This window comes from Bactrocera tryoni, unplaced genomic scaffold (genome assembly GCF_016617805.1).
Source record: "Bactrocera tryoni isolate S06 unplaced genomic scaffold, CSIRO_BtryS06_freeze2 scaffold_925, whole genome shotgun sequence".
Classification (NCBI taxonomy): Eukaryota; Metazoa; Arthropoda; class Insecta; order Diptera; family Tephritidae; genus Bactrocera; species Bactrocera tryoni.
Window position 1 is genome coordinate 312,179 of NW_024396572.1, and position 23,372 is coordinate 335,550.

The 23,372-nt window shown below is 36.4% G+C and overlaps 2 protein-coding genes across 5 annotated transcripts in view; one reads left to right on the forward strand and one right to left on the reverse strand.

Moving 5' to 3' along the window:
- LOC120782070 (synaptotagmin-7) overlaps positions 1-23,372 on the forward strand; it is a 118,879-nt gene that overhangs the window by 16,411 nt on the left and 79,096 nt on the right. The gene's annotated exons all lie outside the window — the stretch shown is intronic.
- On the reverse strand, positions 15,694-17,112 carry LOC120782071. Its single transcript, XM_040114228.1, has 2 exons — positions 16,800-17,112; positions 15,694-16,578 (listed from the first exon to the last, which is right to left on the reverse strand). Exon 2 carries the CDS (start codon positions 16,570-16,572, stop codon positions 15,934-15,936), a length of 639 nt encoding a protein of 212 aa, XP_039970162.1. The 5' UTR covers positions 16,573-16,578; positions 16,800-17,112; the 3' UTR covers positions 15,694-15,933.

Consider the following 23,372-nt stretch of genomic DNA (forward strand, 5'->3'; position numbering starts at 1 on the left):
TCCTCACTGGCTGACGTTAAAATCATGCATAATAAGTACGTTATTCAAGTATCAAAAATCAACCACCAACGCAGAACAATATAACCAGCTATTTAACGACGCAGTAAACACTTATAAACCAGAGTGGAAAATTATCTACACCGATGGATCAAAATCGGACACCCACACTTCGTTTGCAGTGACAAACGACCAAGGTGTCATTATAACCGTCGGTACTTTACCACCGTACTGCTCTATACTTACAGCTGAAGCGGCTGCGATATACGAAGCGGTGCTATTTATTGCACAATCTAAAGAAAAACACATCATATGCAGTGATAGCAAATCGACAATTACCGCGCTGTTGAATGATACAAATAACTCAGTATTGATCAAGAATATAAAAGATATTTATACAAACACAAAAAACATAATCAAGATAATGTGGATCCCTGGACACGCTGGTATTAGAGGCAACCAACTTGCAGACGATCGCGCCAAAAAAAGGCGAGTAGAGAACCAGTTTTCTCGTACGCACACGTCACATCAAAAGATATTCGCAACCTAGTAAAAAGAGCTTTACGAGTCAAACTCTTAGAGACTGGATAAACTTTCAACACCAATACAAGGAACACAATCCCACTGGTGTCAAGCAAAACTACCCATCCGACTGTTCCTGCTAATACATAAAAATATTTGTGCGCCTTAGATTAGGTCATACTTTAAGAACACACAATTATCTGCTGAACAAAACGGAAAAACCTAGCTGCACACTTTGCAATCCATCCAAACGACTCAGTTAACCACATCCTAAACGACTGCACTGCACTAGCACAAAAAAGGAAAACCATCTTTTGGAAACAGGGAACCCTCCCGTCTGCTGAAAACACCAAACATTGACAACATAAATGCTATCAACAATTTTCTTAAGATATGTAAGATAAATAACATTTAAATATTATAAGCAAATAAAAACTCAGTATTAATTTCACACTTAATTTTAATTAGACATAACTATTGTAATAGATAGCCGAAGGCCCTGGTAGCCAGTGCTTAATTCTCTGTGTATTAATTATTAATAATTAAATCTCATTTAAATAAATAAATAAAAATAACCAATACTACAATTTTTTTCACTCTTGCTCCATTTTATTTCGTGTTTCATTCACGCCACTGTAAATTTTTGAAAATGTTGTTACGTTATTTTGCATTTTAGGTGACGATATGTAGTATCCACCCAATTTTATCTATTTTGGCCAATTCTACATACTATTAATATTCCACATACTAAGAAAATGTGTAGAAAATTTTGTCTTTCTTGGAACCAGTATTAGCACCAACAGCTTCGAAATCCAACGCAGAATAACTTTTGCCAACAGGTGCTACTTCGGACTGAGTAGGCAATTGAGAAGTAAACTCCTCTTTAGACGAACAAAAACCAAACTCTATAAGACACTCATTATTCCCGTCCTGCTAAATGGTGCAGAGGCATGGCTGCAGGCTGGAGAGTCGTCGTTACGAGTTTTCGAGAGAAAGGTTCTGCGGAAGATTTATGATCCATTGCGGATTGGCAACGGCAAATTTCGCATTCGACGGAACAAAGAGCTATATAAGTTATACGATGACATTGACATAGTTCAGCGAATTAAGAGGCAGTGGCTGCTCTGGCTAAATAATGTCGTCCGTTCGGATGAAAACACTCCAACTCTGAAAGTATTCGAAACAATACCGGCGGGGAAAGCAGAGGAAGAGGAAAACATTCACTTGGAGAGACCAGGTGGAAAAGAACCTGGCTGCACTTGGTGTCTTGAATCGGCGTCAAATAGCTTAAAGAAGAAATGATTGGCGCGCTGTTGTTAACTCGGCTATAACCGCGTAAGCGGTATCTATGCTATTAAAGAGAAGAAGAATATGTTAAGGAACCTCACATGCCATCACCAATCATAAGGAGTAAAGTCACTCGGATGTTATATGGAGGCTAAGTCAATTTTTCGCGCAATTTTATTTATTTAAGGCACAAATATACCAAAACACACGCTCTCTTATCTTCATTGAGATAACTCACATGTTGCCCGATATACGAGGTTTGACAATTAAGTAATGAGACTGATTTTATTGCCTCCATTGATATATGCCATCGCTCTAGCTTGTTTAGTTCGCCTGCTGCGTCAAGTTGAGTAGGCGTGTGTTTGTAGTGCTCGTCAAGAAAATAGAAAAACGAAATCAAGTGCAACGCGTCACGATAAAATGTTGCGCGAGATTGAGCGAGTGATAGCGTTCTTAGTAGTGCCTACGTCTTTCGAAGGCACAATGGTTGTCTCCGCACGCCCACCCGCCCGAAAAAAGCTCGCATGAGCAAGTCGAAGGTGAAAACGATGATTATTGCATGTTTTGATAGCCGTGGAATCGTCCACAAACAATTCGTTCCACCGGGGAAAACTGTGAATCAAGTCTACTTTTGCCAAGTACTCGAAAGATTGCGAAAACGAGTCAACAGGGTGCGCCCAGATATCGCTCGTAACTGGATCCTTCATCACGACAACGCGCCGTGCCACACCGCTCTTAGCGTGTCCCAGTATTTGGCCTCTTAAAGGACCGCCGTGTTGCAACAGCCGCCTTATTCGCCCGACATGTCACCCTGTGACATTTTTTGTTTTCTAAAACAAAATCGGTGGTCAAAGGAACCCATTTTGAGTCGATTACGGACATCCAGGCGGCCGTGACGATGGTACTCGCGGACATCCCAGTCGAAGCGTTCCAGAAATGTTACGAAGTATGGAAAACGCGCTGGAATCGCTGTATAGCTGCCCAAGGGGACTACTTTGAAGGGGTTGGCAGAGTTGTAGAATAATTTTTAAATATACGATTTTTATGGAATCACTCTCATTACTTAATTGTCAAACCTCGTATGTGGTGTAAAGTCACTTGGAAGTTCAAAAATCGTTGTGTTAGGCAGGGGCGGATTTAGAGGCGAGATGTGGGGGACATTGCCCTCTCAAAAGGCTAAATGTCTTATTACTAATTTTTTTTTACTCTGAAAAAATATAAAGTAACAGAAATATAATCCAGAAATTCGCCATTTTATGTCAGAAATAAAATAAAAGACTGTCTCCATTTTTGAATATACATACTTAATAAATAATGCTAAGTACCACTGAAGTTACAAATTGTAGCAACGTATGCAGATTACTTCTTATATATAAAACTTGAACGCCTTTTTTGTATGTCCGCGAGTAATTTTTTATATGAAGTAAAAGTCAAAAGAATACATTTTTGAGCTGCACTGAAATGTGTACTCTTTATTAATACTCTCAAGACTGACTTATTACATGGTTCTTACTCTTATTTATACTAACTAGTATGTTTACTACTACTGGCTACTGGCAGGGTACAGTAGTTTTTGCTTACATACACATATAGTATATGAAATAAACTGATAGTTACTTAACAAGTAAAAACGGAATCATAATTTGAGATGAGTGCATAACAGCACACAAATATTCCTGAAGCATTGCAAGTTTGTGTTTTCTTACATGTACCACTATGTGGGTTTTAGCAGTCGATTTTGCAATTGTATTCGATGAATAATATTGAACAAAACATTACCATATGATTAAATACAGGGCGTAAGACGTGCCCTCTTTTGCTCGACTCCAGCATTGTTATACGCTATAACTGGAAGCATATGTTTGTGTAACGATACAGATGCAGAGACTGTGTAGACATTTGTTAGTACATTATGTTGTTACATCATACGTATTTAATTATGTACTATTTTTATGTGATTTACAAAGTCAACAAAAAATGTAGATTGCCAATTAAATTATTCCATTATATTGTTATCAAGATTAATGATATCCTTGACAACAAGGAGCAAGTGGAGCCGCGGGATTAGACTAGTTGTTAATAAATCCAATCAGATCAGTAACTGAAACTTCCAAATTTGAAACGGCACGGATTGATAGGGAACTTAAAATAGATGTTGCATTCAGCTCCACATGGGATCTGTTTGATTGATACATTCTCCGCGGTTTATCCTCCAAGTTTTCCAATATAAAAAAGCCCAACAGCTGACAGCTAAAACCATTGTGAATCCAGCATTCTGACAATTTGCAGCGTGTTTTTTACTGAAGTACTTATCTTGCTCTCAAATTTGAACTAATAATTGGGACTTTTTGCCTATGTGACATTCTATCTCTTTCCTATTCACTCAGCGTGATTCTTCAGAAAGAATCGATCGATCAGGCAAAGGCATCAAATATGATAGTTACGCTGCTTGTAACGTTCCGAAGTCGAAGACAAAAAGCTAAGGAGAATTTTCGATCCATTTATGCAGTCACAAAAAAAAGAAAGTTGACGAAGGAAAACCAAGAATCTGTGGCCAACAAACAAAACGCGAAAATTTTTGCATGAGAACTTGCGAATTATACTACAGGAGCTCAGTGTATATTTCTCTATTAGATATAACCGGAGAATATTGAAGAACCGCTCTTCTACAGATTAGAGTATTGGCTGCATTTCAACTCAGTTTGCAAGTCAAAAGGCAACAAGCTACCGACTAATGCATTGGAAACGTTGAAGAACTGCGATGTAGATACTGTGATTAAATTGAAAGGTGAATTTTGTCCATTTCATCTCCTTCAAAGTAATCCCCTCTTATATAGCACTTGGAAAAATCCTCCGTTGTGATGGCCATCAGAGCCTTCTTCGATTCAGCTTTTATATCCTCAATTGTGTCAATGCGGTGTCCTCGGAGTGGTCATGTGAATTACTGAATAGCCGGAAGTTACACGAAGGTAAGTCAAGCGAATGTAGTGGTTGCGGCACGATATTAGTTGAAAATGTGGCGAAATTATCACGAATAACCAATGCAGCACGAGATGGTGCAATCTCGCACTTCTTTGTTCAATAAATTCAGACATAGTAAAAATCGAAGAATTTACTTTTAGGGCCTCACAAACTGACGCGTATCTCAAATACTAATTAATATTTTGACGTGAAATTTAGCATAGATACTAACAGTATCACCAACTTACAGAAAAAAATGTACAAATTCGACAAACAAGCGTATAAATTAAAAATTTATTTCAATTTGATCACAAGAGTATACCCCATTTTCATAGTTTTTTCGCATATAATGGATTGCCAGAAAAGTCTTTCGGTATTTTTATTGAATTTTTTTTTATTGAAATTGAAATGAATTTTTGATGACTCATGCCCAGCTCTTGACCGATGCTACGGCTGCTACCATGCCGGTCTCTTTCGACCAATTCAGCGGTTTTATTGCAATTTTCGACGACAGGCCTTCCGGAGCGTGGCGCATCTTCGACCACCTCTACACCAGAACGAAAACGTTGAAACCATCGTTGTGCGGTGGAAATGGAAACTGTATCGGGTCCATAAACTGCACAAATTTTATTGGCGGCTTGAGATGCATTTTTGCCTTTATCGTAGTAGTACTGTAAAATATGCCTATCTTCTCTTTATTTTGCTCCATGTTTGCGACGCTATAACTCACAAACGACTTAAAAGAAACGACAATCAGTCAAACACGCGTGAAATGAGCTTTCCAAAAAGGTGTAGCATGACCCGATGCGACGAATAAAACTAGAACTACGCGCTTTCAGCGCCAACTAGCGAATATACCGCAAGACTTTTTTGACAACCTGTATATGTGTATGAAATGATATTAAACTGTATGAATACTACTATATTTAATATTAATATCATGTTTAACCCTCTACCACTTGGCCATCTTCTTTATGAAAAAAAAATAAAACTCCACTAATTTACGTTTATTTTGAATCCTTTTACATATATTTGTAGAAAAAAATATTTTACAATGCATATTTTACCAGAAAATAAAAGCCGCCATATATGGCTCTCTATGCATACAAAGTTGCTTGGAGTGTATTACTTTTACTCAATGTGGAAGCGTGTGAAACAGTTTCGTTTGTCATTGTAGCACAAGAATACATTACATTTCTCTCAAAAAGTATACGAACGGAATGAGCAGTCATTTTGACAAAGTTGTCTATTTTTCATCCATTTCGGAAAGTGTCCAATACAGTCGGTACGTATAGAATTCAAAGGAAAGTCTCGACGCTTACTCTTTTTGGTGCCTTCTCTGCTTGTTGTCGGAGATGAAGAGTTTGATACCGATGCAATTGGGCGCCCTCGTTTTCGGGATTTTCCTACCTTGCAAAGATGTTCACTCACTGCAAGTTTGAAATTAAATAACGGCATAAATTCCCCTGACTTAAGGCGCCACAAGATCCAAGAATTTACAAGGCACATATCAATCATGTGGAAAAAAATCTTTTTGTACCAAACCTTAGTGCGTAACTGAATTCTATAAAGACCAAGTAGTGAATCAAGCAAGTCTACAATATACTTTTTCTCTTTTTTACTAAAACGTGTGGATATAGGTTGGCTTCCAACGAAAGTTGAAAGAATATTTACTACCTTATTGTCAAACCAAGAAACGAGGCCAATTTTACCCCCGTCGATTTTAGTTACCTTCTCCACCATGCTGCCTCTCCCAAACTTTTTCAATTCCTTTTCCGTCGGCATTTTACAGTTAGGGACTCGATTTAGTCTTACCGTATCCAAAGACAATAAACCACTTTTCATGAGATGCACTTGGAGGCCGGGGCTGGTAAACCAGTTGTCAAAAAAAATTTTGTAATGTTGATATCTCGGTACAGTGACTGCTAGCCTTGTAACAACATTTCCGCTGATTCCCAGATTCGGTGATGCCTCTGGATGTTTATCACTTTGTGCTCCAGCAAATATATCAAAATCGTAGCTAAATCCTGAAACTCCACTTAAAACAAAATTCTTGAAATCCCATTTGTGCGGTTTGGCCGGAATGTATTGTTTTAGATGATGTCGGCACTTTGTGGGAATTATTTCCTCATCCACAACCAGTTGCTCCTCTTTTGGTATGAGCAGTACCTTTTCACGGATTTTATTTAGAAGTGGTCGAACTTTGAAAAGCTTGTCAAATCCATCTTCACCTGGCGATTTCATATCCTCATTGTTGTTGAAATGCAAAAAGCGTTTAATGTTTTCCCATCTATTGCAAGACATGTATAAGACTATGCCTGAAAACAAATTTTCACTAAGTTTCTCCACAGTGTTTACGCTGAACTCACCAATAAATTACTCTATTTCGCTCTTAGTAATATTTGCCCGCTTATTTATGTCTTTTTGCAAGTATGTTCGATTGTTCTACTATAAAGTTTATCAAATCTTCGTCAAAGAAAAATTGAAAGAACTCCGCTGGCGTCTCTAATTCATCGATAAAACTTGGAAGCTCCATGTCTCCTTGAAATGGAAAGTTTTCACTTAAATACGGGGGCAAGTTATTTTCTTTCCAGTTTGGTGGTTTCGATTTTTTAGCGCGTTTTGCGTTTGAGCTACTAGGTTCGTCCTATACGTCTTCGGAACTGCTTTCATCAGTCTCCGATATATATACATCTTCCTGGCCAGAAACTTGTGCTCCAACACCTTCTTCATCTGATTCGGATATATAATCATCGTCGCTTTGAAGCCCATTATCGACTACATTTACATATCTTAAATTTCCATAAAAAGGATTTGCATCCATTTCTGAAAAAATGTTACTAAAATGCATGAAAGGCATAATAGTATGTACTGCATGAAAGGCCACATAATGGCTTCGTCAATTTTTGCAAAAATAGTATGTACTGCATGAAAGGCCATATATGGCTTTGTCCGATTTTGCACACAAGCGTGCCTATAGTACTTACCTTACAATCGGTTTGTATTTTTATTGTGTGAACACTATGTTCTTCCTTCGAATAATAATTTTTTCTCCGAGAAAAGTCCTAATTTTTATGATAAAAATTTTGTCCAAAACACCGCGAAATACACTTAGCGTTACTCATGTGAGACACCTTCACAATATAAACGAAAACAATAAGCAAAATCTATCAAAATCAAACAGTACCTGAAATATCAACAAAGAATTGTCCAAAGAAAACTACCGTTACAAATTTGTTCCGCTACATCACTTTGCTAGTGCAAAGCCAAATGCAACAAATCCCAAAACTATATATGGCGTTGTATGCGGTAGAGGGTTAAGAAAATGATTATTTCTCCCCCAAAAACTATTTCTGGATCCGCCCCTGTGTTAGGGACATGGGAGATAAGGGAAGTGTTGACACGATTCAACCGATTTTTGACACAAAGTCATAGCATTGTTAGGAAAATTTATCCTAGAATTTCAATTATATATCTCACACATTGACCCATAACGGTAAAAAGTTGAACAGATTTTGTTGGATTTAAACAATTTTTGGTCATAAAGTGGAATACACTAAAGGAATTGTTCATGCAAAGTTGTATCCCGTGGTAGTAATTTCTCCTTTTTTTATGCCGGAATGTGAAGGAATCAAATGAAATTTAAAATTTTGTTCTTCCATTTTCACACTGTTGGTAACGGTTCTTATAAGAATTGGCCTAAGTGAATTTGGCTATAGTAGCTGTAGTGGTCTAGGAGATATGTACATTAAACCTATACAAAGGTGAGGCCGCGCCCACTTTTTAAAACATTTCAGCCCATAGGTGCACCATACTACTGCAATCCTCTGTGCCAAATTACAGTCCTATATCTAATTTTCGTGCTTAGTCCTGACACTTTATAGGTTCTTTCATGGCGTTTAGTGGGCGTGACAATGGTCCGATTACGCCCATCTACGAACTGTGCCTTAATTTTTTTTGTCAAGGAACATGTGTATATAACCCTATATATGTATATCTTTTTTAATTTTAGGTGATAGTTACTACCGTTAGGTAAACAAAACTAATAAAAATGAATACACAACATTCATTAAATAAATTATTTTGGTGCTGCAATCTTTTCTAACATTGCGAGATAAGCGTTGCAACTCACATAAGTAGATATGCGTGTTATAGTCCAGTCATTATAGTAAGTTCACCTCGGAATTCGATATACCCATTTATATGTCTGTAAATACTTGTATATTGACACCCTAAAGTTGTCTCAAAACCTACATATTTAAGTATTTACAGACATATAAATGAGTATATCGAATTCCGAAATTCTTACCTAATTTACATAAGCTTAAATGACTGGAGTATTAATAAATTTATATTAACCGTATAGACATTAGTAATTAGTATGCTATGGTTACAGATTGATTTTGGCGTAAATGACGTACTCATTATCTTAACAGCAAAAAAATATTATAATATCCGCATGCTAATTCTTGTTAAAGTAAGCATTGACATCTGCCCATTTAAACATACGAAGATTAATAAGTGTTTAATTTTTACGTATGTATAATATACTAATTATAATAAATATGGCTTTTTTTTCGCAAATGCCCCCGGAAGTTTCAGCTTTTGCTTTTGCTGATAATCGAATGCAAAATTTTCATTATCTATTTTATTTCATATCTATTTAATATAATCCATACAAATATTCCTTAAAAGTTATACGCAGTTAAAGTCATACAAATTAAAAACTCCGTTTAGTTCTCGTGGGCAACTACGGGCAACTGCCCGTGAGCAACTCCCTGTGGTCCACTACGGGCAACTGCCTCGTTTTCTTTATTACATTTTCTTAAATACAATATTTTGCTTAAGCCTAGATACAAATATTAATCTTACATTCTAGGAAGTATATCTACAATCCACTTGAGATAGGACATATGTAGGTCATATGTTACAAGTGGGAAGATTCATCTTACAATCTATGAGTTACATTTTTGGACCACCTAAGGCGGACAGTATACAGCAAAGTACACATAATGTTACTTACGGATACTTAATACGGACCATATGGGTCGTAAGTGTCATGTTACATATTTATGACAGATAAAGAATATATTCATGTAATGTGAACTGGTGGTATTAACTCCCCCACCTCTAAATTGAAGCGTCCCGATTCAAATGGATATATAGTAGTACGTGAGGCTATAGACTATTTTATCAATTTGAACAGTACTATTTTGAAATCTTAATTTATTTAAATTTGGCTCTTAAATATACTTTCGATACATTTTATATTATTTTTGACTTCTAATTATTTTTTGATGGAAGTGTTTTTATATATGACATCTTTTATTGTATTATTGCCTGAATACATTTCAGCAATTTTTTTCTTTTACATTTAGGGTTTTCTCAAGTCGCATAAAGTTATAAGTTATGCAACGATTCGAAAACATAACATTGAGAATTGTAAATGTGTAAACTCATTTTTGTATGAAATCTAACAAAATTTTTTTGTTTTTTTTTTTAAGCAAGTGTAAAAATTTATAATTTTACGATTTTACGATGCTTTACGATGGCTTGTGATTACCCCAATTATTGAAATTATTTATATAATATATTAGTACCTCCTTTTTTGGAGCATATTCTTTTATTTTATTGTCGGTATTATCTTCGACTGGCGTCTTAGGATTTTCTAGTCCCAAGTATTTTAAATTTAGTATTTTTATATTCTATTTGGCTTTTCGCCATTCTTTTTTGTTTTATTATACCGGTAAAATCTTCGGCTGGCGTTGTTGAACTTTTTGTTCCACAATTTTAAAGTATTTTTTTATTTTTAGTATTGCCGATACTTTCTTCGGCTGGTGCCTTAAGACTTTTTTGTTCAAAGTAATAAAAATTTTGAATTTTTATATTTTGATTTACATATACATATATATTTATATTTATTTTATATATTTTTCCATTATTTTTTTGTTTTATTTTGCCGGTATGAACTTCGGCTGGCGTTGTAGAACATTTTCGTTCTACAATATTTTGTATAATTCTTCTTTTTACTCTGCTGGTATGAATCTTCAGCTGGCGTTTTAGGACCTTTTTGTCCCAAAATATTTTTTTTTTTTTGTTAATAAAATATTGCCGGAAAAATCTTCGGCAGGCACTTCAAGAGTCTCTGCTCCCAAAGAATTATATTTTTTTCTTTTAAATTTATTTTTCGGTTTTGTTTGTTTTTTTTATATATATTTGTGAGTTTCATGAAGCAAATTAATACTCACAATAAACAATTCTTATATTTAATTTAATTAATAAATACATATGTATAAGCCTTACTTACAACTAATTTTATGTTGCTGCTTCTACTGCTGCTATTGCTGCTATTGCTGCTGTTACTACTGTTGCGGCTATTGTTGACTTTGCTGCTGCTGTTGCTTTTTAAGTCGAATTTTGGCGGTTGGTTGTGCAATGGTCGTCGTTGGCGGCCGTGTGCGAGGTTTAAATGAAATCAGGTTTTGGTGAAATTTCTGATTTACAGAATTTTTTTATTTATTTGTTTTTATGTGGATAGTTTATAGATCCACGCACTTTCTTCCATTTTTTTGAATTTTTCGCAAATGTTCAGTTTCAGTTTTTTTTCAATTCAAACTTTGACATCACTTTATATTTACTGTTGTAGTTTTTTGGTTTTAAAATGTTTATGTTTTTTTTGTAACGCGTACGTTTGCTTGTTGTTTCGCTCGTAATTGGCAGTAGGCACAAACACACACTCGAAATTTTTTCAATAATTTTCTAAGTGGCTGAGATTTTTTTGATTATGTGTCTCTTTTTGGACTTTGCGTTTTTTGAACTTTTTTTTTACTTTTCTCCTCAATTGAGGATACTTGATTGTTTTTCAAACAATAACACGGGGATATTTTGTCCCCTTAAATGGTTACCGCCGAAATTTATTGTTACATTTTGGTCTGCCAGAGATTATTTCATCTCCTGGCAGGATCGCCAATTAAAAACTCCGTTTAGTTCTCGTGGGCAACTACGGGCAACTGCCCGTGAGCAACTCCCTGTGGTCCACTACGGGCAACTGCCTCGTTTTCTTTATTACATTTTCTTAAATACAATATTTTGCTTAAGCCTAGATACAAATATTAATCTTACATTCTAGGAAGTATATCTACAATCCACTTGAGATAGGACATATGTAGGACATATGTTACAAGTGGGAAGATTCATCTTACAATCTATGAGTTACATTTTTGGACCACCTAAGGCGGACAGTATTAGCAAAGTACACATAATGTTACTTACGGATACTTAATACGGACCATATGGGTCGTAAGTGTCATGTTACATATTTATGACAGATAAAGAATATGTTCATGTAATGTGAACTGGTGGTATTAACTTACATCAATTTGTACTGTACATTCCTACAAGTGATTATAACTTTTAAAGGAATGTTTTCATCAAAATATGTAGATACGATGTACAGTGCGCATTGAAGATGTTATTGCTGTTGTAGAGAAAAATATCGAAGAAGACCCGAATGAGGTCATCCACCCTCGCGCGAGTTAATATTGTCTACAGATATGGGTCATTAAAAATATACTTTTGAGCTACGCCGAAATGTGTATTCTTTATTGATATTCTTAATACTAACTTGTCACATAGATTTTTCTGCTATTTATACTAACTAGGATTATTACTGGCAGATAGTTTGTATATATTGTAAATAACATACTAGTCTAAACCCGCGGCTACGCCAGCTTATTGTTGTCAAGGATATCATTAATCATGATAACAATATAATGAAATAATTAAATTGGCAATCTACATTTGTTGTTCACCAGTGATCTGCAGTGAATGAGTTAAACACAACTTTGAGCCACTTGCGAAAAATTGAGTATGAAGCAAGCAAATTATTCACGGAATGAGTATAAGTGTGAATACTGCTCACTTACAATTATGAGAGAGAGAGTTTTGGCTTGTGAGCTGCTTAGCTTGTATGAAGTATATATTCACAAGTGTTTGCTTATGAGCTCACAATACTTATGAATCTTTGCTTAGGATTCTCTGACATTCATGAATACAAAACACTTGTGAATATACGAAGAAGCTCAATTGTGCGCAAGCCACTTGAGCCGTAACGATATGAACCAAAGGCTAAGAAATCCATTACGAAATTAGTAAGAGTTACTATTATATTATTGTATAACAACAAGGATTTTGTAACTGGTTCTAATAATGACTAGATATAATGAAATAAAAAAACTGGATTTTCATATTTTGTGTTAATTTTCTCTATTATTAAAAAAATCACATATACATACATACTTACATTATTATGTTATCACTTATAATATTACATTTTATTTTATAAATGATATTTCAGTTCCTTTCAATGGAATTAAAATTAAAAATAAAAATCACGTCAGTTTAATGGTATAAAAATTACATGAATTATTATCAAAAACTAAATAACAAACTTCAGTTAATTTCGGTAAAAATAAAAATAATAAGCATAAAATTTACTTCAAGATTTATGTACATACATAAGATTCAACTCCAAAGATACAAGTATATATTATAAGTATAGCTTCTAAATATATATTAAGATTGAGGTATTGCACAAAATTGCTTCTCAATATCATTGTATATTTTTGTTTTTTAAGTTTCTAAGGTCTTATTGCCATATTAGTTAGTCTTAAATATTGAATTCAAGAATATTATTTTATCTACGGTTTTGGGTGCAAGTCGATTTCTTTATCAGTTATTAAATTGCCTGCCAAGGAAAATACACGTTCAGACGCCGCACTACTTGCAGGTATAGTTAATATTTTAAGTGCAAGTTTTGATATGCTTGGAAAGTTAGCTTTATGTTGCTTCCACCATTGAATTGCGTCAAAGTCGTTATCAAATTGTATTCTTTCTGTAAAATATCGATCTATCTCATCTTCGATACGTTCCTGCGCGCCCATGTTTGAAATATTTGGAAAAAAAGAAGTTCAGGTCATTTGCAGGTGAAGACGTATTTGATGTTGAAGTAATTGGTGAAGATGGAATTTGTGATAAGAAACAAAGAAGTTTCAGTTTTGTAGTTTTTGATGAAGTCAATAAACTCACCCGTTCCTTTTAAAACCCTCCGCGTGGGTATAAACTTCAGGGACTCATCTACCTAAGCTCTTCATTTTCTAAAATGTAAGATAAAGCTTTGCATTTAGGCTTAAGAAATAATTGAATAAAAGGATAAGAAACAAATAAGTTTCAGTTTTGTAGTTTTTACGAAGTCAATAGACTCACTCGTTCCTTTTAAAACCCCTCCGCGTAGGTATAAACTTCAGGGACTCATCTACCTATGCTCTCCAATTTCTAGAATGTAAGATAAAGCTTAAGAAAATAATTCAATAAAAGGATAATAAACAAAGAAGTTCCAGTTTTGACGTCACTACAATCGCGCGTTTCGTTCCTTTTAAAACCCCTCCGCGTAGGTATAAAATATATTTTGAATAGGCACGGAATTTGTGAATGTATTCATGAATAAACAATGAGCCACTTATTAGTGAATGTATTCATGAGCCTTTCAACTCATCTAATGGTAAGCAACGAATAGCTCAAACAATTGTATACAGAGAAGCAAGCCAAGCCAAGTGTGAGCGATAAGTGATTGTGAGACATATTCACACTCATTATTACACAAGCAAGCCATGTGATTGTGAGAAGATAATATTTTTAGTGAGAGCAAGTGTGAGTGAATATTGGGGGTGATTCATGAATATGAGAGTGTATTCATAAGCCAAGTATTCACTGCAGATCACTGTTGTTCACATTCACTTAAAGAATAATACGTAAATACGTATGATGTAACAACATACTATACTTACAAACGCCTTCACAGTCTCTGCATCTGCATCGTTACACATATGTACATATGCTTCCAGTTATAGCCAGTGGCGTAACTAGGGTGGTGCCCCCGCACCAGGGCGCAGCACTGAGGGGGGCGCAATCACAAGGAAATATTTCTTTTATTTTGCAACAGAAACTCAACATAATTTAAAATCGATATCACCGAACACTACATAAAATATTAAAATATCGATCTAGGTCGCACATCCCTAATTTTATAGGCGTTTTCCAGCCAGACAAAATACTCTGTCAATGTGTCAATTGGCAAAAATATACTTTGCTTTGAAAACAAACAACAATCGGTTCGCTTTTCGCAACTAAAGTTAAAGTACAAATTTATTATAATTTTTTTTTAACGCATTTAATCGCTATTATAGCCACAACAGAGCTCAATGGGAGGTATTGTCTGATTAGCTTTAAAACATCAAGTTAAAATCCTTTTTTATTTGTGGAATCAGAATCAGACGGGTTAGTGTTTGGAAGTTAAATTTGTTAAATTTAGTTGAAAATTACGAAATACAAGCTCTATATAAGTTGGAAAGTACTACATCATTGTTTCTTATTTTTAATAGAAATAAGTATTTTTAAATTAATAAAACTTATCTAAATTCGCATTAAAAAGGGCAAATTTTTGCATTGTTCGCGTTTAGTTAACAGCCCTGCAAGACGGGTAGCTGTTAGCAAACGTGTAAGCGGCTTGTTATTGTTCACTTTTGCATTCGTTAAAATATTTGTTACTTTTGTTCAGAGAGTGGGAAAAAAGTAACATATAGCTATTTGTATAATTTACTCACCTTGCTGGCCAACCACACTTTCTTTTAAAACCAAAATGCACCAGATTCCAAAGAATCGTTATAAACTTTTATTTTTATAAAATGCACTTAGAAAATAATATAAAAAAATGTGTGTTTTAAAATGTTTTAAAAATTTAAGTTCGAGTTACAATGTATGTATGTTATATATATAAATGTACAAATGAGCAAACGCGGCTACAAATTGCCAAACAGTAGTTCTTTTTAAAACGTTAAATAGATATATGTATATATACACAAACGGGTACTTAGCGGAAAGAACCGGGATGCTGCGAAAAGCGGAGGTGTTGCTCGATCGACGTCGTAACGAAAAAAGGTGCGCGAGCGCCTTTCTCTTGTCTTTTTGTTCTAATTAGAACGTAGAACGTCATCGCGTTTTGGTGCATGTGCGTGTGTGTGTGTTAATGTGATTCGGTGTGGTGAAATGATGTACATCTGATGTGACGTCGCTACTCATTTAGCCATCCCGGCCCCCCTAGGCGAGTATTTAGCCTAGAAGCCGCTGTAGCTGCTGTAGCGTAGCTACAACGCTGCTGAGGCCTGTTGACCGCCGGGATTGCGGCCTAAGCTGATGGCGCCGTGTTGACGTTGTCCGGTTTTGGCGCCAGGAACGAGATTCTGCTGGAAAGTGTCCACGCCGGCGATAAGCCGTCACAGGCGTTCTTTGAGAACGCCTGACGTTACCGCTGGTGCGAGGAGCAGGTGGTCGCCCGGAGTCGCGTCTGGTAGTGCGGTGCAACAGCGTATGGTGAGCCCGAACACAGATTTGGCAACGATTATTTGATGGGCACTCCTGAGTTGCATGGGAAGTTGCCAGACAATTCAGGCAATACCCGTGCGCCTGTGCCACCTGCTGGCGTTGCATCGGCGGCATGCCTTTGAAGATACCGCAGTGCGATAGCCGATGCGGGCGGCGGCATAGTGGACAACGAATTAGTTGCAGATCCGCTGGTAATGCTGGCGTGCTTTGACGCGGAGCCGTTGTCGCGGTGGCGCCTGTTGTTGTTCGAGGCGCTGCCGGTGCCATGTTGGTCCGGGGTGCTGCTATTGGGGCAGCTTCGGAGCGAGGGGCGGAAACTGCCGAGCGCATGGTTGGCGTTGACGATGATGCCATATCCACGTCCATATTACTCTGTGAGAGAAATGATGATATTAGAAAGATATTAGTAAATTTACAATAATATGAACTTTTGTGCCACGATATGTGGCATGAATAGGATGTCATTTTTTTTTTTATCAGACATTTATGTTAAGTCTTTTGTGTCATTTATGTTATTCGAGGTTTCGTTTTGGTAAGCGGTTTATATGTTTTATCGATTTATTGATTTGTTAATATTGCGGTTTCGGTTTTACGTTTCTTTATCTTCGGCGGTTGGTAGAAAGCATAGTTTGACGAGCGGTCTGGTTAGCGTTCCGGTTTGAGTGCGGAGATCAACTACTCGAACATGACCGTCGGAACCGTAATGAAGTTGTTTTATGCGGCCGAGTCGCCATTCCGTAGGAGGGAGACAATCATCTTGTATAAGGACGCAGTCTCCAAGCTTTGGTGCCTTTTCTTGAGTTTTCCACCGGTATCTCTTGTGAAGGTCCTTTATGTAGTCTTCCTTCCATCGGCGGCTGAAGTCATGATGGAGAATTTTAATTCGTTCCCATCTGTTTAATATGGATAGCGACTCCACGCCTGGCTCAGGTATGGCCAGAATGGGTGCTCCTTTTAGAAAATGCCCTGGGGTTAAAGCTGTGAAGTCGGAGGGATCTTGCGAGAGTGGTGAGATAGGTCTAGAGTTTAGTACGGCTTCGATACGAGCGAGCAATGTCGTAAACTCCTCATAATTGAATTTATGGTTACCAGCCGTTTACTTTAAATGGGACTTAAAGCTCTTTACTGCTGATTCCCAGAGTCCGCCCATGTGAGGAGAACATGGGGGTATGAATTGCCAATCGATCCCTTGGGGTGCATATTTTCTGACAATTTCGGGGGATACTTCTTTCATGAATTGTAAAAACTCCTTTTCCGTGGCTCTTTGAGCTCCGACAAAGTTTTTTCCATTGTCGCTCATAATTTTTAAAGGAAATCCGCGTCGTCCGACAAAGCGGGCAAATGCTGCAAGAAAAGCCGCAGTAGTCAGATCCGAACATAGCTCGAGGTGTACTGCCTTTGTTGTAAAACATACAAAGACAGCCACATACCCTTTTCCAAATGAGGAAGACCTTAGCATCGAGGCCTTTATCTGGAAAGGTCAAGCAAAATCAACCCCAGTGATGGTAAAGGGTAAAGCATAGTTGCAGCGTTCAGGTGGTAGGGCTGCCATGATCTGCATATGCATCTTGTGCTTGTACATAGTACACTGTTTACACATGAAAATGGTTCTATTAATTTGTGGCTTTAGTCGCGGTATATAGAATTCTTGTCGGACCATTTGTTGCATCAAGCGATGCTCACCATGCAGTGTAAGCTGGTGGAGATATATTAGAAATAAGTAGGTAAAACGGGATTTCTCTGGGATAATGATAGGATGTCGTTCATTGTAACTAAGGCTGGAGTTGGCTAGTCTTCCATTTGCCCGTAGTAATCCCTTAGAGTCCAAGAATGGATTTAGGACGAGAAGAGAGCTTCCCTTTTCGAGAGGTCGCTTTTCAAGCAACTTCGATATCTCTTTGCTGAAATAGCGAGTTTGTGTATATCGTATTATGTCGTATGTATGTTATTATCGGCATGTTGCAAGTCGGAATGCGTTAGTTGTATGTAAGAATTGTTTGATATTCTTTTCGCCCTTTGTTTAAGTTTATGGATGAATTTGTGCATATAAGCGACTACCCTTAGTGCTCGAGAAAATGATGAAAATCTTTGGAGAATATCATCCTCTTCTGGAGTGATATGAAAATTTTCTATTTTCCGACTTTCCGGAGGTATGATATTCCGAGCAGGAGACTTTGGCCAGAATTCTTGTGATTCTGTTAGCCATGTGGGACCGTTCCACCAGAGTGTAGTACTGGTGAGGTGAAGTGGTTTGCAACCTCTTGTCCCCAGATCCGCTGGGTTATCTGCACTTGCAACATGTTGCCATTTTGCTGAGCCAACTAAGTCTAAGATTTGTGATATGCGATTCGATACATATGTCTTCCAAGTATAGGGTGGTTTTTCCAACCATGCTAGGACTATTTCTGAGTCTGACCAGAGATACATTTTGTGATCGTTTACTTTTAGATGGGTTTGAACTGTTGAAATTAATTTTGCTAACAGAAGAGCACCATTTAGTTCAAGCCGTGGGAGGGCTAGTGTCTTCAAAGGTGCAACTTTGGCTTTGGCTACCAAAAGATGTGAAGTTATTTTGCTATCATACTGAGTGCGTATGTAGACTGTTGCACAATAAGCCTTTTCAGAGGCATCACAGAAACCATGTAATTCTGCGTTAATGTTAGGGGTGAAATTTACCCATCGAGGGATTCGAATTTCAAATATGGTATGTAAGTTGTTAGCAAATTGAACCCATTTCGCCAAACGTAAAGGTTTTACCTGTTCATCCCATTCAGTGCCATCTTGCCACAATTCTTGAATGAGGATTTTAGCTTGAATCATTATTGGCGAAAGCCATCCTGCGGGGTCGAAAAGTTTTGCCACCGAGGAAAGAATTTGACGTTTTGTAATGGCGGACATAGCAGATATTGACTCAATTGTATATGAGAATTGATCTGTTATCGCATTCCATTGAATACCTAGAGTTTTGGTTGTACTAGCCTTTTCAAATTTAAGGAAATTTGTATCTAATAAATCTTCCTTTTTTATGTTTTTTATTATTTCGGGATGATTTGATGTTATTTTCTTTAGGGGAAAACCTGCTGAATTTAGTGCTTTGATCACTTGAGATAATGATTCGCACGCTATTGGTATACTGTGGCTACCTGATAAAATGTCATCCACATATGTTTGAGTTTGCAACACAGAAGATGCTAAAGGCAAATTTGTTGCATTTGTTTTTGCAACTTCATGTAATGTCCTAATGGCTAAATAGGGTGCGCAGTTGATGCCAAAGGTAACTGTTTTAAGTTTGTAGTCGCTAATTGGACTATTAATTGAATTGCGGAAGACTATGCGTTGGAAATCTTGGTCATCTTCATGTACCAGAATTTGCCTATACATTTTCTCAACATCCCCGTTAAAAACGTATTTAAACATGCGCCAATTTAGTATTAGCAACATGAGATCAGGTTGTAATGTTGGCCCTGTGTATAATACATCATTGAGTGATTTGCCTGAGCTCGTACACTTTGAGGCATTGAACACCACTCGTACTTTCGTTGTGATTTTATCTGGTCTTATTACCCCATGATGTGGAAGGTAAAAAGATAAATATCTACCTTTGGATATTTTTTCATATGGTACAGTTTCTTCCATATGATTGAGGTCAAGATATTCCTCCATCACATTATCATATGCTGATTTTAGCTCATTTTTCTTCGTCAGGCTTCTTTCCATGCTTAGTAATTGCTGGACTGCTGAGATTCTAGAGTGGCCTAGAGCTATAGTTTCTGGAAAGGTGGATTTGAATGGCAGTCGCACAACATAACGACCATGTTCGTTTCTTGTTGTTGTGGACTGGTAATAGGCTTCGCATGCCTGGTCTTCTTCTGAAAGTTTGGTAATCTGGGGTACTTCTTCCACTTCCCAGAATTTTTTAAGTTCATTATTTAAGTATTCGTTTGTGATATCTTCCACTTGTGTTGTGAAGGAATTTATTTTTTCCGTGACTTGGCCACTTATAATCCACCCAAAGATTGTATTTTGGGCTAACAATTTATTGGAGATTTTCTCTATACCTTCAAGAATTATTTGAGGTATTAAGTCACTGCCTAATAATATGTCGATTTGTGATGGGGTATGACAGTTGGGATCTGCTAACTTGAGATGTGAGCATTTTTCCCAGTGTATTTTATTTACTTCATAGCTTGGAAGCAAATTTGTAAGTTGCGGTAGAACGATGGCTTGTGCATCTATTCGTATATCCGCATTTGGAGAAACTATGGTGATTGGGCATATTTTATTAGAATTTTGAATAATTCTTCCGCCCATTCCCGAAATTTGAAAATTGGAATGTTTTATTGACAATTTTAGCCGATTTTGAACCTTTGATGATATAAAGGATCTTTGAGAGCCTTGATCAATTAACGCTCTTAGTTTGAATAAATCACCTTTATGTTCAATGGTGATGACCGTAGTGGGTAAAAGAATTTTGCTTTCATTTTCTGAATGAAGCGCTTGAATTTTTGCTGCTTTAGAGCAACAGGGTTGTTCTTCCCTTTTTTCGGGATTTGAGGTTTCGGAATTACTTGATGTAGTTGTAGCGACTAACCCCGTGGTTTTTTGAAATGGATTTTTCTTCACATTTTGAAAATTGGTAACATGAAGCATTGAGTGATGTCTTCGTTGACAGTATACACAATTGAATTTGCTTTCACAGTCTTTTGTCATATGAGAATTCGACAGGCAGTTTATGCAAAGTTTGTGTTGGCGGACCAGATTGTTTCTATCTGAGACGGATAAATTTTGAATCTCTCGCAAGATCTTAATTTATGACCTCCCTTACAGAGTTCACACAATGATTGCCATTGACTACTTTGATTTGACAAGAATGTGTGACTTTTATTAACGTGTCTATTATATTGTATGTTATTACTGCCCCAAGTTTTGATGATTTTTTGGCTTTATAGTTTTTTTGTCTATTCGCTCAGCTATTTCGTATTGAGCAGTGAGGAATGTTTTCATCTGTTGCCAGGTGGGCATTATTTTTCATTCCACTAGTGATTGTTCCCATCGTAGTAACGCAGCATCAGGCAGTGTTTCTACGCAAATGGTTACTATCATAGGGTCACACGATTCTGTGGAGATATTTTGTGTTTTTAACACTGATAAACAATTGATCACTGTCGAGTATAAATTTTGAAATTCCTGGCTAGTTTCTTGTTGGATTTTTGGCAAATGCAATAAAGTTTTTATTGGGTTTTCTATCATAACCCTTTCATTTTCGTACCTTTCAACAAGTGCTTCCCAAGCCAGTTTGAAATTTTCGTCATTTAAAGCGAATTGCTTGACGATACTGCCTGCTTCCCCTTTTGTTTTATACCTGAGATGGTATAGCTTTTGTGCTTGTGAAAGTTTAGGATGGTTTATATAAACAGCAGTGAACATGTCCCGGAAGGACGGCCACTGGTCATAACATCCATTGAAAACTTCAGTATCACAAGCTGGTACCTTTAGATACATGCCTTTATCTAGGTCTTCTTTTTGTGTTGTAATTACTCTGGGAGGGGGAGTAGTGGCTCTACTTGGCCTTACTAAACTTATTTGTTCAATTATCATTCCCTTTGTTAACTCGTACTGATCACGGCAGTTATCACACTTAGCATTTGCCGAAGCTTTTGCGTTTTCTGGGAGTTCCGCGTCGTCAGTATCTAGTACTGTATCGTACGCTGCCAGAAGGCGTGCCCATAGATTGTTAACACTTTCTAACTTTATATTTAAAACTGATTCCGTGATGTCAGTAATAGGGGAAGACTGAAAACGTGTGCAATATCTTATAAAGCTATCACTTTCAGTGATAAATTTCGATATTATATGATCTTTTGATCTCTTTTGCTTTGTACCGTGCTTGGAGCGTGTAGCTTCTGCAGGTGTGCTTTGTTTATCGTCGTCAGCCATTTTTGGAATGGTAAGAAACTGACCTGATTTAGATTCTTTTGAATCTGTGCTCATTTAGAATAATTAAGAATTTAAAATTAAAATTTGATGAGATATTTCTGATGAATACCGAAAACCGAAAACTCTTTTAAGTAAATAAGAGTTGTTATTCCCGTAAATTTACTCAAATACGCGTTAATCGTTTTTTTTTTTTTTTTTTTTTTTTTTTTAACCGCACTATTGTCTTTAAATAGTTGCGATTTTATATTTATTTTTATATATTTTATATTACGGATTTATCCGTGTGTCCTTGTATATAAGTACTCGTACAGACGGTATACGAGGTCAATAACCTTTGTACATATATGTGCCCGCTATGTGCGTATTGACGTGCATATGATGTGCTAATTTAGTTGGTATTTAATCCCGCTTGTTTTTGTAATACAAAGAACAAGGAGATATTGTTAAATAATATTTGCCTATACGGGCTTAGAGTACGTACTATATAAGTATGTACTAATATATACGTTTTTTTTTTTCTTTTTTTTTTAAATTCGCACCGCTTATTGTTTGTAATTAAGCTATTATCGCAGCTTCTAATAATTTGAGATTTGTTATAGTTTTTATGTTTCGGTGTACCCCCTAAATCAGGGTATGTAGCGTATGCAAAAGAATACCGAATATATGTATACAGTACGTATATCATATAAGTATATACATATGTACTTATATTTGCGCGAGCAGAATTTAGCGCGAAAAGAAAATGAACAATGTGTAGGTCATTAACCTCTGCACTTGCGGATTAGCAGGTATATGCTTCAATATATTAATATTAATTTGAATGTTTGTTTGTATTTGTTAGTAAGTACTAATTTATGTTTGTTGCATTTATGTATTTTAAGTATGATATGGATAAGAGCATATGTAAATATGTATGTTTGTTTTTATTCTCGCTCGTGGAAATTTTGCTTTTTATGCCTTTCGCTTACCTATTTTATGCAATCCTGCTTACTGTTTGAAGAAACAGAAGGGGTATTGCTGGGAAGATTTGCAAGTAAATACTTGAATATAATTTGTTTGTTTTCTGTTGTAGTGGGTGTGTTTGTATACACAAGGGTATGCTTAGAAGGCAGTAAATGATTTCCTTTGGTATTTATAAAAATATATGGATGATATATTTTCTCAACTGTATTTTGTTTCCGTTTAGAAATTGATCAAACGGATTATATACATAGGTTTTATATTTGATA

Bases quoted from the DNA above. Each gene is read 5' to 3' on its own strand.
- LOC120782071 (XM_040114228.1), bottom strand. From the start codon at position 16,572: ATGGACGTGGATATGGCATCATCGTCAACGCCAACCATGCGCTCGGCA.